At 33.5% G+C, this 13,477-nt stretch overlaps 1 protein-coding gene across 6 annotated transcripts; it reads left to right on the top strand.

The window, feature by feature from the left end:
• The first annotated feature begins 1,539 nt into the window (after positions 1 to 1,539).
• Stam (signal transducing adaptor molecule) lies at positions 1,540 to 12,477 on the top strand. 6 transcript variants are annotated; one of them, XM_088204866.1, is made up of 10 exons: positions 1,540 to 1,639; positions 6,060 to 6,220; positions 6,286 to 6,531; positions 6,605 to 6,745; positions 9,594 to 9,756; positions 9,820 to 9,930; positions 10,001 to 10,189; positions 10,632 to 10,819; positions 10,887 to 11,212; positions 11,307 to 12,477. In XM_088204866.1, exons 1-10 carry the CDS (start codon positions 1,597 to 1,599, stop codon positions 11,371 to 11,373), a joined length of 1,635 nt encoding a protein of 544 aa, XP_088060992.1. In that variant the 5' UTR covers positions 1,540 to 1,596; the 3' UTR covers positions 11,374 to 12,477. The 6 variants fall into 6 exon arrangements, with proteins under 6 accessions (XP_088060992.1, XP_088060995.1, XP_088060994.1 ...); XM_088204869.1 differs by having other exon boundaries at positions 1,540 to 1,903; XM_088204868.1 differs by having other exon boundaries at positions 1,540 to 2,770; positions 3,266 to 6,220.
• The last annotated feature ends 1,000 nt before the right edge of the window (positions 12,478 to 13,477 follow it).

The following is a 13,477-nucleotide window of genomic DNA, read 5'->3' as shown; positions in this document are numbered from 1 at the left end:
CTCTTTCAAGCGCGAGCGGTGTGAAACTTTTCTTTTCGCTCTCTCGCGTGTTAAGTGACGAGCGTGAGCGAAAGATAATGAAATGGTGGTTCGAATCATAAAATAAAACGAGTAACTCGGTTCAATTTCAATATGAATTGGTTCAGACGCATGACGAGCGCTGCAACGTGGTCACGGGAGCAACCATAAACATAAACTCACAGTTGCTGCTTGCTGTCAATTTTGCAAAAGCCGACAAAGATTATGACTGCTCATCGTCACAGTATTGGTGAGAAAATATAATAGGGTGACCATGTGAAATTACAATTAATTTTTACTTTTTTAATTTAATTTGTTGAGGAAAGTGTAAAATATCACTTTCTTACATATTTTGTTTATTTATATATATATTTAACTCAAAAACATGATAGCAGTTTTAGAATCACTCTCTAGGTTGAATAACTGTTTAATATAGTATTTAAAAAAAATACTAACAGTATATTACAGGAATTGTTTTATTGATTACATAAATACACAACATGACAATCATTTATAATAAAAACATAACACATTATATTTTTTAATTAAATTTCCAACGTATGGTCACCCTACCCTTGCCTGATTTAGTATTGGTAATGTTCTCCTATCGATGTAAACAAATTCGCGGAAAACTGTATGTATGCATGCATGCGTACACGCACCCTTATTTCCAACACAACGATGATGAGCGCTCACATCTTGGATGGAATATACGTGTGTTTCTTCGCGCAAAAGTGCGGCGCATTAGGTGACGCGCCAGAGCGCAGTGGCAGCCGCCACCCGGACGTCATCCAAACCGCGAAGCGCGAAAATATGACATTTTCCTTAGAGATTATTACAATTTTAAACATTTACTAATTTTTTTGATATGTGAAATTTAATATTCAGAGTGATATTATAAAAGCCTGTGACAACTTCACAACCTCTAGAAATAAAGAGTTTTGTAAATATTAGATACAATCATTGTTAAATTTTTGGTAAAATACAATTTCTGTAAATGTAGTTAAAAAAAAACGTTTTTCACTTATTCAAAAAATCGACCACTTCATGTACGACAATTTTATATATCAGTTAGAAATACGTATTTCGAGCATAAATTTTTCCAACTTTTGCATTTGGATTACGATTTTTTGCAAATTATCGCATATCCACATAATATATACTTTATCTGTTTTTTTAATTGCATAATTGGTTGTATAAGTAATTTGTTTAAAAAATTAAAAAAAACTCTGAAAAAAAGCTTAAAATATTTTTTTTTTATAAAAAATATATTTTTGAGATATAATATAAATAATTACCAATTTAAGCATATAACGTTATATTTTACGATTTTAGCAGCTAAAGAAAAATATTTTGTATAATAATACTGTAGTAAAATAATATTAATTAATTTGGTATTGAGTTTTTTTTCAATATAATTGATGCGCAAAACAAAATAATCGAAAAATAAAATGTCAACCGCAATAATCGTATTCGTGGCCATGATTTTTTGTCAGGTTGGTAGCGCCGATCCGTGTTGCCAAAGTGGCGAGTAGGGAGATGTCACTCGGTTGTTGTTAGTCATCGTTCGGCTGCATCATGGGTATCTTCGGATTCAGCTCGCCTTTCGACACCGATGTCGGTGAGAATCCGCCCCGTCAAAGCAGATAGTCAAGGACACAGACACAGACACCATAGCGGAGTCAAAGCGGACACCCTCGAATGGGTCACGTCATTTCGCCCAAAGTTCTTTAACCTTGCCCCAGCTCGTCGGGGAAGGTCGTTCGCTTTTACCTCCCCAATATCGCTTCCCGAGTCGCTGCACGATCCGATTCTGTCGATTTATACTCGATCGGGTAACTGCGACGTTTTTTACGTCGATCGAATTACACTTCGCCTTGAACTTGTATGTACATCATTTTGGTTAAACGTTTTCAAACATTTCGTCATATGTCGTCATGTAATACTGAATCGAGTTAACGTGTGGTAAACAATAAAGGATCAGGCGATGGTGGGGTAATTGCGAACAAAATACACAATAATACTAAATATACGTTCATTGTTTCTGAAAAAAATTATGGCTCGCGGACTCGTTTCAAATTTAAATTAACTACAACTAATATATAGGCTATTATTTCACCCTTGTTTTTCTAAAGGTTTTTTAGCTGAATTTATTTTAATTTTAGAGATTATATTTAGAGAAGTTTGGGGTTCGGATGATTTTTAGGATCGTACGTATTAATATTATAAAAATTGTCTAATTTTTTCAAATCTTCGTTTTGACATAGTTTTATCAAAAAAGGGGTACGTAGAATTGATCTAGTTGACCTAGAAATTCTTTTGTTGTTTCATCACCTCAAAGATATCGTCATCAATGTTAAACTCATTTTCATCAATATATATATTCAGCTGTGGAAATAGTTTTTCAAAAGCTCTACTTCTCTAATTTTGCATGTCATAGCTCAAGTTACATTTTGAAAGCTTGATCTCAGCTTTCTTTTCATTGCAGCGCCAAGTTGTTGGAATTCGTGGTTTCAAATATGTCAAACCTGTATTAATAAATATAAATATTGGCCATCTAATATTAAATATTGCCCAAAAATTGATTTAAACACTGACCCTAGTTTGAGATACACTGGTCCTGTTAATATTTGTTATTCGGGGGCAGAAACACTATTTGCTATTGTCCAATAAGTGACTTGTTAGACTTCAAAAATCCGCAATATTGCTAATGATGTATGAACTTATTCCTTTGTATTTGGCCTTTTTGCAAGTGCTCTTAACCCTTTGAGTGCGGTGGAACGATATATCGTTCCGATACTTTATGCCTCTTGAGTGCGGCGGAACGATATATAGTCACGGCCATAAAAAACGTCTCGCCTTACCAATCAGTATGAAACTCGGTCAATGTATTTAAAACACGTGTCCCTCTCAGAAATTTATGAATGAACAACGGAAATATTTACAAACAATATTATTTAGTTTTTTTTTCGAAGCCATTGAGAAAAAAAATTATTATCAAAGATACAATTTATTATCAAAGATACATATATTGCAACATTTTTTTTTGTCATTACGTTACTAATTTTATATTTCCCCCCCCCCCCTTTTATCTCAAATAATAAATAAAATGTAGATGGATATAGGTTAAGTAACATGTATTAAATAATAAATTATCATAAAAATAATCAAAATAAACACTTTTTTTTTTGCATGGATTATTGTCATTTTTCGCAGACTTATTAAAAAACACCTGCCGCACCTAAAGGGTTAAACCATTTAATGGACATTCGCGCAATAAACAGAAATAAATTTCATCCCTGTAAGTGACTTATTCACTACTGTGCAAAACTTTTAAGGAGAATAAATAAAAGTAATGTTTTTATTCATTTAATATTTACTTAAACATATAATTTACAACCTAAAATGTATAAAATAATCTTAAAAATATATACAACACAACTAAAACATAATTTTTTCAGGCATAATTTCAAAAAGTTTTTGTATAGTATCACTTTTGTATATTTGCAACCATTCTTCTATCAGAACTTGTTGAATTGGAATGTTTTAGTACCTTTTTTTGCCGAGTCCTATTTAATGCTCAATTATTTTGAGGTGGCGTAAATTAAGTTTTTATTTGGTTTCTCGCTTTTGTTTTCCAAATATTTTTTTAACATATTACTTGTCTGTAGTTGTTGTCTTTCTGAAAATAAAAATCGTGGCCCTGAAAACGAAATTCAGATTTAGTGTGTTTTTTAATCATTTTCTAATACTGTTTTATTTAATACCAGATGTCAAAGTCCAGTTGCCGAAAAGCAGTCATAAATTTGAATTGACCCATTATTGCCAATTGTGAACAGTTTTTCACATACCCCTTCAATCCTATTTTAATTAAGTGCATTTGAACAGTTAAAGGGTCAACCAAAGTCAATTGCATAGAGAGAACTTTCTTAAATTTTGTATTCATACTCAGTTGGATCGTAATCAATCTTTTTCGACACCTCTTACTCATTTTTTATCTTCAACACAATCAGTTTATTTAATTTTTTGATTAATCGTTGCATTGTGTGTCATGAATCTTTGACTTTTTAATGTTTTTATGAATCAAAGGTGTTGGGATTACGGTTCTCAATCGAATATTCGTAAAATATTTGTTTATACTATCTCAAATGAAATTTGAAAAAATCTTAGAATGAAAAAATTTCGTATACTTGAGCAGCACGGGTAGTCGTTTTTCTTTCAATATACGTGAGTGACTAGTGCAGCTCCAACATCCATGGTCCTTTATGCGCATTTATCTGTTTCAAAGTGTTATATGTACAATGAGATGGTTCTACTCAACAAAAAAATACTTTTACGCCTTTGAAAAACATTTGTGAATAAAACGTTTATCAGCTGTGTCTACTATGACCGAAATTTGCAGAATTCGTTCCTTACACAAAACAAAATGTCGGAAAAACCCATTTTTTATTATCGTTTAACGCAGTGGTCTTTAACCTGGTGGTCCACGGACCGGCGCCGGCCCGTGCAAACTTTCATCCGATTCGGGGAGTATAAAATTCAGGGAATCCCCTACTGATGAGACACAGCCTTGGTAGACTTTTCAACTTCATATATGTGTGAAAAGACTTTTTCATCTATGTCAGTAATAAAAACCAAACAGAGGAATCGATTGGATGTTAGTTCAGCGCTTCGTCTTAGAAAACACGCTGCAACCACGTATATCAAATTTGCTTGCAAAAAAGCAGCAGCAAATGTCGCACTAAAATTTATAGCATTAGATTAAATAAATAATATTCTATCTAACATTGGTTTTTATTTTGGGTTGACGCCATTTCTGCGAAATATTTTTCCCATTTTTGCCGGGCTGCGGATGTAAAAAGGTTGAAGAGCACTGGTTTAACGCTTATCTAAGAAGCAGGTGTCGCAAAACTGTGCTTTCCATCCGAATGTTTGCGTAAAATAAAAAATGGTTTCGCTATGAAATTCGATGAAACGGCTTTCGTTTCACTGAGTTTTGTTCTGTTTCTGCTAAGTGGTATGTCATCATAAAATGATGCATTCCTTCGTTATTTTAAACATATTAAAAACAGAGACATTTGATGTTTAAAAAGATGAGCGACTTTATTTTTAAAACTTCACTCGAGTGATATTCGGTAATGTTGTAGCACCGTCTGCACACACCGACACATCTGCGCTTGTATGTACTCATCAAGAGCGGTAATTATTTCTGAACTAGTAGTCCGTTTAGGTAATTCAAGGCAATAAAGAAGTTCCTCCCTAAAATCTTCAGCTTTACTATAACCTCATAAAGCAAAGTAGGATAGCATGAAAATTCACATCAGTTGATTCATCTAGTTGAAGTGCATAACATCTTTATTACTTTATCTTTACTTATTTGCATTGTTATATTCAATATCGATGGCCATATCAAGTGTTCAAAAGCAGTAAGTTTTTCAGCAGCATTAGCACTTAAAAGTTCCGAAGCTGCATCTAAGATGCGAGGCTTTATTAACTTCTCACTGTTTTTTTTCTCATTTTACATATTCAAAGAGTAGCTAAATAAGATGCTCAAAGTAGCGACTTATCATCTTCGTTTGACATTTCTGAATTTGCAATGTAATATTAAAAATAATATTTAGTGGCTTATCTGCGAGGTTGCTATGCTTCGAACGCAAATGACAAACAAGTTCAGAAGCTTTCATAGAATTTAGATTTGTTTGGAACTTTTGGCTAAAACTGGTTTAAAACGTCTATTACAATTCTTTTTGTAATTTAAAAATATTCTAAAATTGATTAAATTAACATTTTCATTATCATCTTTTTAATAACAATTCTTATTAAATTAATATTAATCATAATTCGTTTTATCTAATCTAATATTGCTTCTACCTGATAAAATTTCACATTGATTTTTTGGTAATATGATATGAAACATTTAAAGAATTTTGACTTATGTTATTGTAAAAGAACAATAGTTCAGTTCAAATATGTTTGCTTAAAAGTTTACTGAAATTTGATATTGATGATTAATTTAATTTTTTTTATTAATGCTTATTTAGAAAAGGCAACCAGCGAGAAGAATACCTCAGAGGACTGGGGTCATATAATGGATATATGCGACAAAGTCGGCACATCGTCGCTCAATGCTAAAGATTGTCTGCGTTCAATCGTCAAACGACTCGGTAATCAAGACCCTCACATAGTTGTCCAAGCGATAACCGTAAGTACTATCTTAAATGCACGCATACAAGTATATTTGTCAATATTAACATACTTATCTTTCAGCTGTTGGATGCTTGCGTGAACAACTGCGGACGCAATTTCCACCTGGAGATTGCGTCGAGGGACTTTGAGACTGAATATAGAAAATTGCTATCCAGGGCTCAGCCGCCGGTGGCCCAGAAGTTTAAAGGGCTGTTGAAGAAGTGGTGCGAAGGAGAATTCAAGTCGGATCCGCAGCTGAATCTTATTCCGTCGCTGATGGCAAAGTTGAAGAGCGAAGGCGTTGATTTCAACGACGTTTCCGATATGGTTTGTGTATTATTAGATTTGATAAGATAATGTTGTTAGAGTTTGAAGTCTAATTAGTTTATATTTGACACAGCCGTCTAGGAAAAAAGAATATAGCTCTAGAACGTTCAATTCTTCTTCGTCGGCCGTGTTGGCCCAGAAAGAGCAGGACGATATCGAAAGAGCGATCGAACTGTCGTTGCAAGAGAGCAAACAGTCATCACCGAGAAATACTGTAAGTTGTGTTCATCATCATCTTTCATTCGACAGTATCTTTTTGCTTTTTGGTGAGCTCTCGGCCTTCTCGGTGATTGGATCAATGTTGTTTCTCAATAAGTTTTTAAAAAGATTAACTCATGACTCATTCGGTTTATTTTTGCACGATTTTTTTATTTTCGAGTCATTTTCGCTTCTTGAAAAATCTCAAAATAAATACTTTTTCTTATAGATATATAAAAACTTTTTTCTAATTAGTCCACATGCTATGCATTTTCCCCAACAAGAAAAGAGTTTTTAGACTCTTCGAGTACTATGTATCCACTTAATCATTCCTCTTTTATTTTGTAAAGAGACTTAAAAAGCATTAAATTAAGTGAGCATTTAGCGATTTCACATTGTCATATACTCGAACACTACCCAACGGGTCGAGTAATTTCTACCCGCTTTGTCTGCTGCTCATGGGATGAGTAGTGATACATTTTATGACTTCTGATGTTTAACGATGGGTCTGGTAGTATTTACCCGCAAAAACTAAAGCGTTTTGTGCTGCCATGTATAGATCAATGTTTATATTTTCAGAAAAAAATATTTCAAGGCATAATTATTTTTATTGCCGCTGCTGACTTCCATGTGAAGGACCATTAAAGAGGTCTTTGTTTAAACACTAGATGCTAGTTAATTTGATCGTAAATTATTTTTTAAACATTGTAAATTATTCCTAAAGTATGACAAAGCAATAAACATCAAACTTTTAAAAAAGTTCCATACTGAGCGTTGAAGTGATATAAAAAGCGATTCTGGAAAATTCTTTTCGTATTCCTTAAATTTAGATCACAATCGTCGGGATGTAAAGTGTACGAGAGATTTCACATCTGCCCGGCTATTGGTATGATAAGCCGGCAGCTCCCACTGCAAGACATGAAGGCCGAAAGGTCGGAGAAATAGACATTCAAAACTTTAACTGCATAAACGGTTGATGACGGGCGACTGTAAATGAAGCAATATCTAAACCGAATTTTGACCAATAGGAGAGCGCCAAAAACAATTATCCCTTCTTAGAAGTCAAAAATCCACGTAAAAAGCAAATAAAATCGTGCTGTTGCAGTGGAAACGCTCATTACCGAGCATTCCTACTGCGACGGCGCCGACACGATTTTATTGCTTTTCATCTGAATTTTTGATTTCGGAGAAGTGAAAATTGTTTTTGCGCCCTCCTATTGACCAAAATTCGGTTTAAATATATTTTAATTAACACTCATATCAGAAGTGGTTTGAATATACTTTGCTAAACACATTTATGTGACGTCTGTCTGTATTTCTCATTCCGGTTATTTTCCCCTGAGAGATGAGTTGCCTTACTCTGTATTTTAAACCTAATGAAAGTTCTAAAACTGGAACAGCAAACAGAGGTTTCACAACTGTCAAATTGTGTTTCATAGTCATTTTAGTGCAGGATATAATTTCACTAGTTCCTATCAGTTAAATTATATTTTCGCTAATAGAAATATATGTATATCTACTAGTGAAAATGTATTTGGACTTCACTAGAAAAAATATAACTTCACTGAAGAATACACATTCACTATAACATTTATACATTGCATGTGAATAAATAATGATAAGTATATAAATGTATTTATTACTACGTATGGAAAAGTTGAAAATATATAATTTTAATTGCACTTGCCAGATAAATTATATTGTTACTGTTAAAAATATGTATCTATTGGTGAAAATATATTCCGTTAGGATTTCACTGAAAATACATTTTAAAAAATATTTTCAGGATAGATTAAATCTGTTTTTTAGATTTTCTTTGAGGGATAACCTGAAAATTTCTGGTTTAAAATAAAAGACATTTCAGATTTTTACGGGGGTAAAATAATGAGGCAAAAGTTGGCCAGTCATTTTTTTAAGGTTTCGATTTCATTCAAATTCATAGTATTTCATTAGATGACATGCAATTTTCTGGTTAAATTCAAGGGGGGGGGAATGCCCTCACATGGCCCCTCAAATGCGATCCCTGCTTAGCGCCTGAGTAAGAAAGCATTAGGAATTTCAAATGAAAACGCATCTGTTACAGTATAAATTTGCATGTGGCGCCGCAATAATAAACAAGTACCAAAACTTGGTTTGAATAATATATTTAATAAGTTAATTGTACGATACTGTCAAATTAATTTAAAAAAAGCATTTATTCATTTATTTATATACAATTATAAATGACATTTTTCAAGTAGATTCGTTGCAGTGAGTTATTCACGGGGTATTCACTGTTTTGATCTACGCTCAATCGCTATCGCTCGTTCACACCTAACCTGTTTAAATTTTAAAACGTATTTATTCTACATAAATACGTTTATGTAAAAAATTATGTAAGCAAGTGCTGGCAAGTGAGTCTTGGTAAGAACAGTGAACACTCCATGAATACAACAAAACAGGTTTTTACATTTTAAAATATAATTGTACATAAATAAATAAAATAAACGTACTACCAAACATCGTCAATATATTTTCTGCAAACTTACTTCTGGCATGTATAAATATGAACCCGGAATTTTTTTTTATTTTAGCACCATGTTGCACTGGATTTGGATCAATTCCATTTGAATGTCACTTTGTATGAAGTACTAAATAATTAAAAATTATTTTCATATTCTTTGATTTCTTCAAATCAAAAACATCTTGGAAGGCACACCTCAAATTTCTGCTTTATAAGTCGATCGACAGAGTTTTGTAGTGTTTTTGGAATATCTAATTTTAAGATAATTTTCCGCGTAGTATCACCAATTAGCAGATATGACGAAAACATGCTTAGTTTTAATGCTTCTATAGAAAGTAATCTGAATTGTTTAAATTTAAAGGCAACGGCTGTAGCTTCAGCTTCAGCTTCGGCTTCGGCTTCATTGTATCCGACAATGTCTCAATTGACTTCTACTGTCACACAAGAGGCGTATAAAGTTCGGGCGCTCTATGACTTTGAAGCAGCTGAAGATAACGAGCTGACCTTCTTAGCCGGAGAAATTAGTACGTATTAAAAATATCATGTTTTAGCATAAGTTCCGTATAATGATTGATGTTTGATTTCAGTTCACGTTTCCGATTCGAGCGATCCGAATTGGTGGAAGGGTTATAATCAGCGAGGCGACGGTTTGTTTCCGGCCAACTTTGTAACAACTGATCTGTCTATTGAAACTCAAAGTAAGCGATCAGTATGCATATATATATCGGCTGTATGAATTTACAGTAATTAATCGTATTGATGTTTTAGAAAATGAACGAAAATCGGTCCAGTTTAACGATAGTGTAGAAGTAAAAAATATAGAGAGTTCTCATTCTCCGGATCCGGATGAACCAGTAGAAATCAACGAAGCTAAAATCGATCGTTTGTTATCATTGTTGAACGATGCCAATCCGGAGGATAGCTCAACCGATACGCAAGAGATGCTGTATCTTGAAGGTAAAATAATAAGTTAGATGTACAGTTGATCCTTGAATAATTTTACCAAAGAGTCTTAGTTTATATCCAATGTACATCTACTCATGTACGTGTATTGCGGCTTAATGAGAAAATCTTGATACAGCTTTTTATAACATTGTCTCTAACTCATTTGATCATTGGCGTTAAAATTGTAAATGACGCATATATGAGTCAACAGTTCTTAACGTTAGTCTTACAAATCACGCACGTTTTATATTATTATACTAAATATATACTACACCCTAGAAAAAATGTGCATTTCATGATTGATACAATAGCAATAGAAATTTTCACACTATTCGAGGTTCAACTGTATTTATTTAATGTAGTCGAGAGAAAGTAATGAACTATCAATGCTCTCGACACTTATAAAGGAAATCTCGTAAAGGATAGATATATGATTACTATTGTCTATTTTCAGCCGAAGTCAATAGAATGGGTCCTTTGATCGATTTAGAATTAGAGAAAGTCGATAGGAAGCATGCGCATCTTACTCAGTTGAGTTCAGATCTGGTAGATGCACTCAATCTTTACCACACTTTGATGAGAGAGCCGGCACATTTGGGACAAGTGCCTCAGGTGCATTACCCTCAACAGATGCCACATATGGTATGTATTGACAGATCACAACATAAACAACTTATCATGATCTAATCCACGTATCTACTGATTTTAGATGTATAACGGAACGTCGGCGTACGGACCGATGAGCTCGATGCCTCCGTTTTATACACAAGCTCCTCATCCCGCTCATGCCCCACCTCCTGGCACGGCCGCTGGTATGATGCCTGGAGGACATCCGCCAGGGATACCTTCACACATGAGCATATCGCCCGGAATGTTGCCTCATCAAAATCATCAGATCGGACCCATTCCGCCGCTGGGACCCATGAACCAAATGAACTCTCATCCACACATGTCGGGGCCGGGCGCTCCGCCGCAGACGCCTCAGCTTTCGGGGCCTGGACAACATCTGCCGTTCACATCGCTCCCACAACCAAGGTCTGTATCAAAATCACAGATTTCATTTATTCATTTATGTAAGGATCATTTGTAAATATTTCTATGAATTGTTGATTATTAAATATATTTTTAGTGGAGCCCCACCTAGTGGAATATATCACCAAGCGCAGCCAGGACCTCCCCACAGCTACGTAATGTGAAAACGTCTTATCGCAATAAGCATTAATAGTACATGATTGAAGTTGACTGCTTCCTCATATTGTGATATATACCCTGTGGATCATTGCCTTGTATTTGACTTCAATATTTTAAGTAATCATTCCATTTCGTTTACATTGGATCCAACGGTCGAATGAAGCTGCTGCTACTTCAAAACTACCCCGATGGTTCAATCGGTTGCTGATTGAGAGATGTGCATTTAGTTAATATTGTACGGTTGATGCACCACGTGTAATAATAACACAAAAAAATATAAGACAGCCATTTAATTTATTATGTTAAACCCTAGCACGCTGAATATTATCTTTGCATCATGATTAAACGACACTGAATATTTTGTATATTATCTTATTACTTTATATATAAATGGACTGCAGAATGATAATCGATCTTATACTATCTTAACGTGTACAGTGTCCTAAATTGTGTAAGTGCAATTGATGTTATTTAAGTTATTATTGTTTGTATGTATAAAATAATTTATAAACAAAAAGTGATTAAATTACAGTGCTTTTTATATTATTATATTGTATAAACAATTCACAATGAACAAAATTTTATTATTAATAATAAATTTATTATTTAATTGTTTTGCAAAGTTGTGTGTTGTCTTTTTTACTTTGAGCTTTCGATGATAGCCACGTCTATTATATTTATAAATAATTCTAGTGAAAAAAACGTAGATTTTGTGAGGAATTGAGCTTTTGACTTCACGGTGGTTGTTCGAAGAGTTCTGTGAAATTTGTCCGATGAAGAAGTGTTTTACGAACGTTGATGATGCAATACGTTAGTCATAATTTTAACGATATTCTTAGTTTATTATAAAATTAATTGAAACTGAAGTATAAAAAATCCATATATATAAATATGTAATATTATTCTGTAATGGTGAAATATTGTAAATTTTGAAGAGTTTTCTAACGCTTGTCGTTTTAATGTAACAATATTTACAGTCTTGTATCTATATTGATTTTCTTTGATGGAGATGAATTTAATGTTCTTTATGCGAAAATTATGTTGTTTTATTATATCCATTTATGTGTGTATATAAGTTTATTTATGGTATTAAAAGTTTATAAAATCTATTTGGCTTATCTTTTCTAAATACTATAATCGCAAAGTTTGTCTTTCGCGTTAATACATTTTTACTGTGCAATGCATTTACATTTTATTTCAGTACAATTGAAATAATTATTAAACTGTCTTTTGCATAAAATCTATGAGATCGGTTCTCCAATTTAAAAAGATTGTCAGTTGTAACACATTTAATTTAATCAATTGATAAAATAATGGACGAAGAAGAAGCTATAAATTATATAGTTATGTTTTTATTGTATATTTCCTGAACCGTTAGTGGAAGCATACATGGAATATGTTGATCTGAAACTAACTAATGAACTTTTGCACTTCCATGTATACGTGAGGGGTCCACAGAAAGGGGTCACCTGTTCACACACACCTGTACCAAATTATATATTAAGAAAAAATTGCAGATGGCCTTTCCCAATGTAGAAGTAATATTACAGCTGTTTCTTAGCTTAATGGTTACTAACTGTTCAGGTGAAAGGTCTTTTTCAAGTCTGAAAAAAATAAAAAATAATTAAGAAAGTGACAGACTTATAAACAATATGACAAATACGTTTTGATTTTCTCTTAAAAAATTGGTAATTAAAGTAATCATGACTTATTGTATTTAATAATAGCAACTTATGTCCTTTAGTATTTTTATTATCATTACTACTACTACTACTACTACTACTATCACAGTTATATAATTTTGTGTGTCTTTTTTATTGTTTCAATTAGTATACCATTCCGTTTTCCTCTACTCATACATTAGGGGTTTTGAGGGAGCTCACAAGTGCCTCACTACATCTATATCCGGCCCTGGTCATACTTTTCTGGAATGTGAAATTTGGGTATGCAACCTGCTCGGTGGCAGTGGCGTAGCTATGGGGGGGGGGGGCGGGCCGCCCCGGGCGGCAATTGCTTGGGGGCGGCATATTCGCGATGGGGTCGACTAGTGTGATTCTCAACCCTGAATGCACTAATAAATATATATCCACGAATAGAAATAGTTTTACA

The sequence above is a fragment of the Plectrocnemia conspersa genome, unplaced genomic scaffold, assembly GCF_051122295.1.
Source record: "Plectrocnemia conspersa isolate PC_06_02 unplaced genomic scaffold, ASM5112229v1 ptg000014l, whole genome shotgun sequence".
NCBI lineage: Eukaryota > Metazoa > Arthropoda > Insecta > Trichoptera > Polycentropodidae > Plectrocnemia > Plectrocnemia conspersa.
Note: the sequence above shows the minus strand (reverse complement) of the source record. Positions and strands in the feature narration are given on the sequence as shown.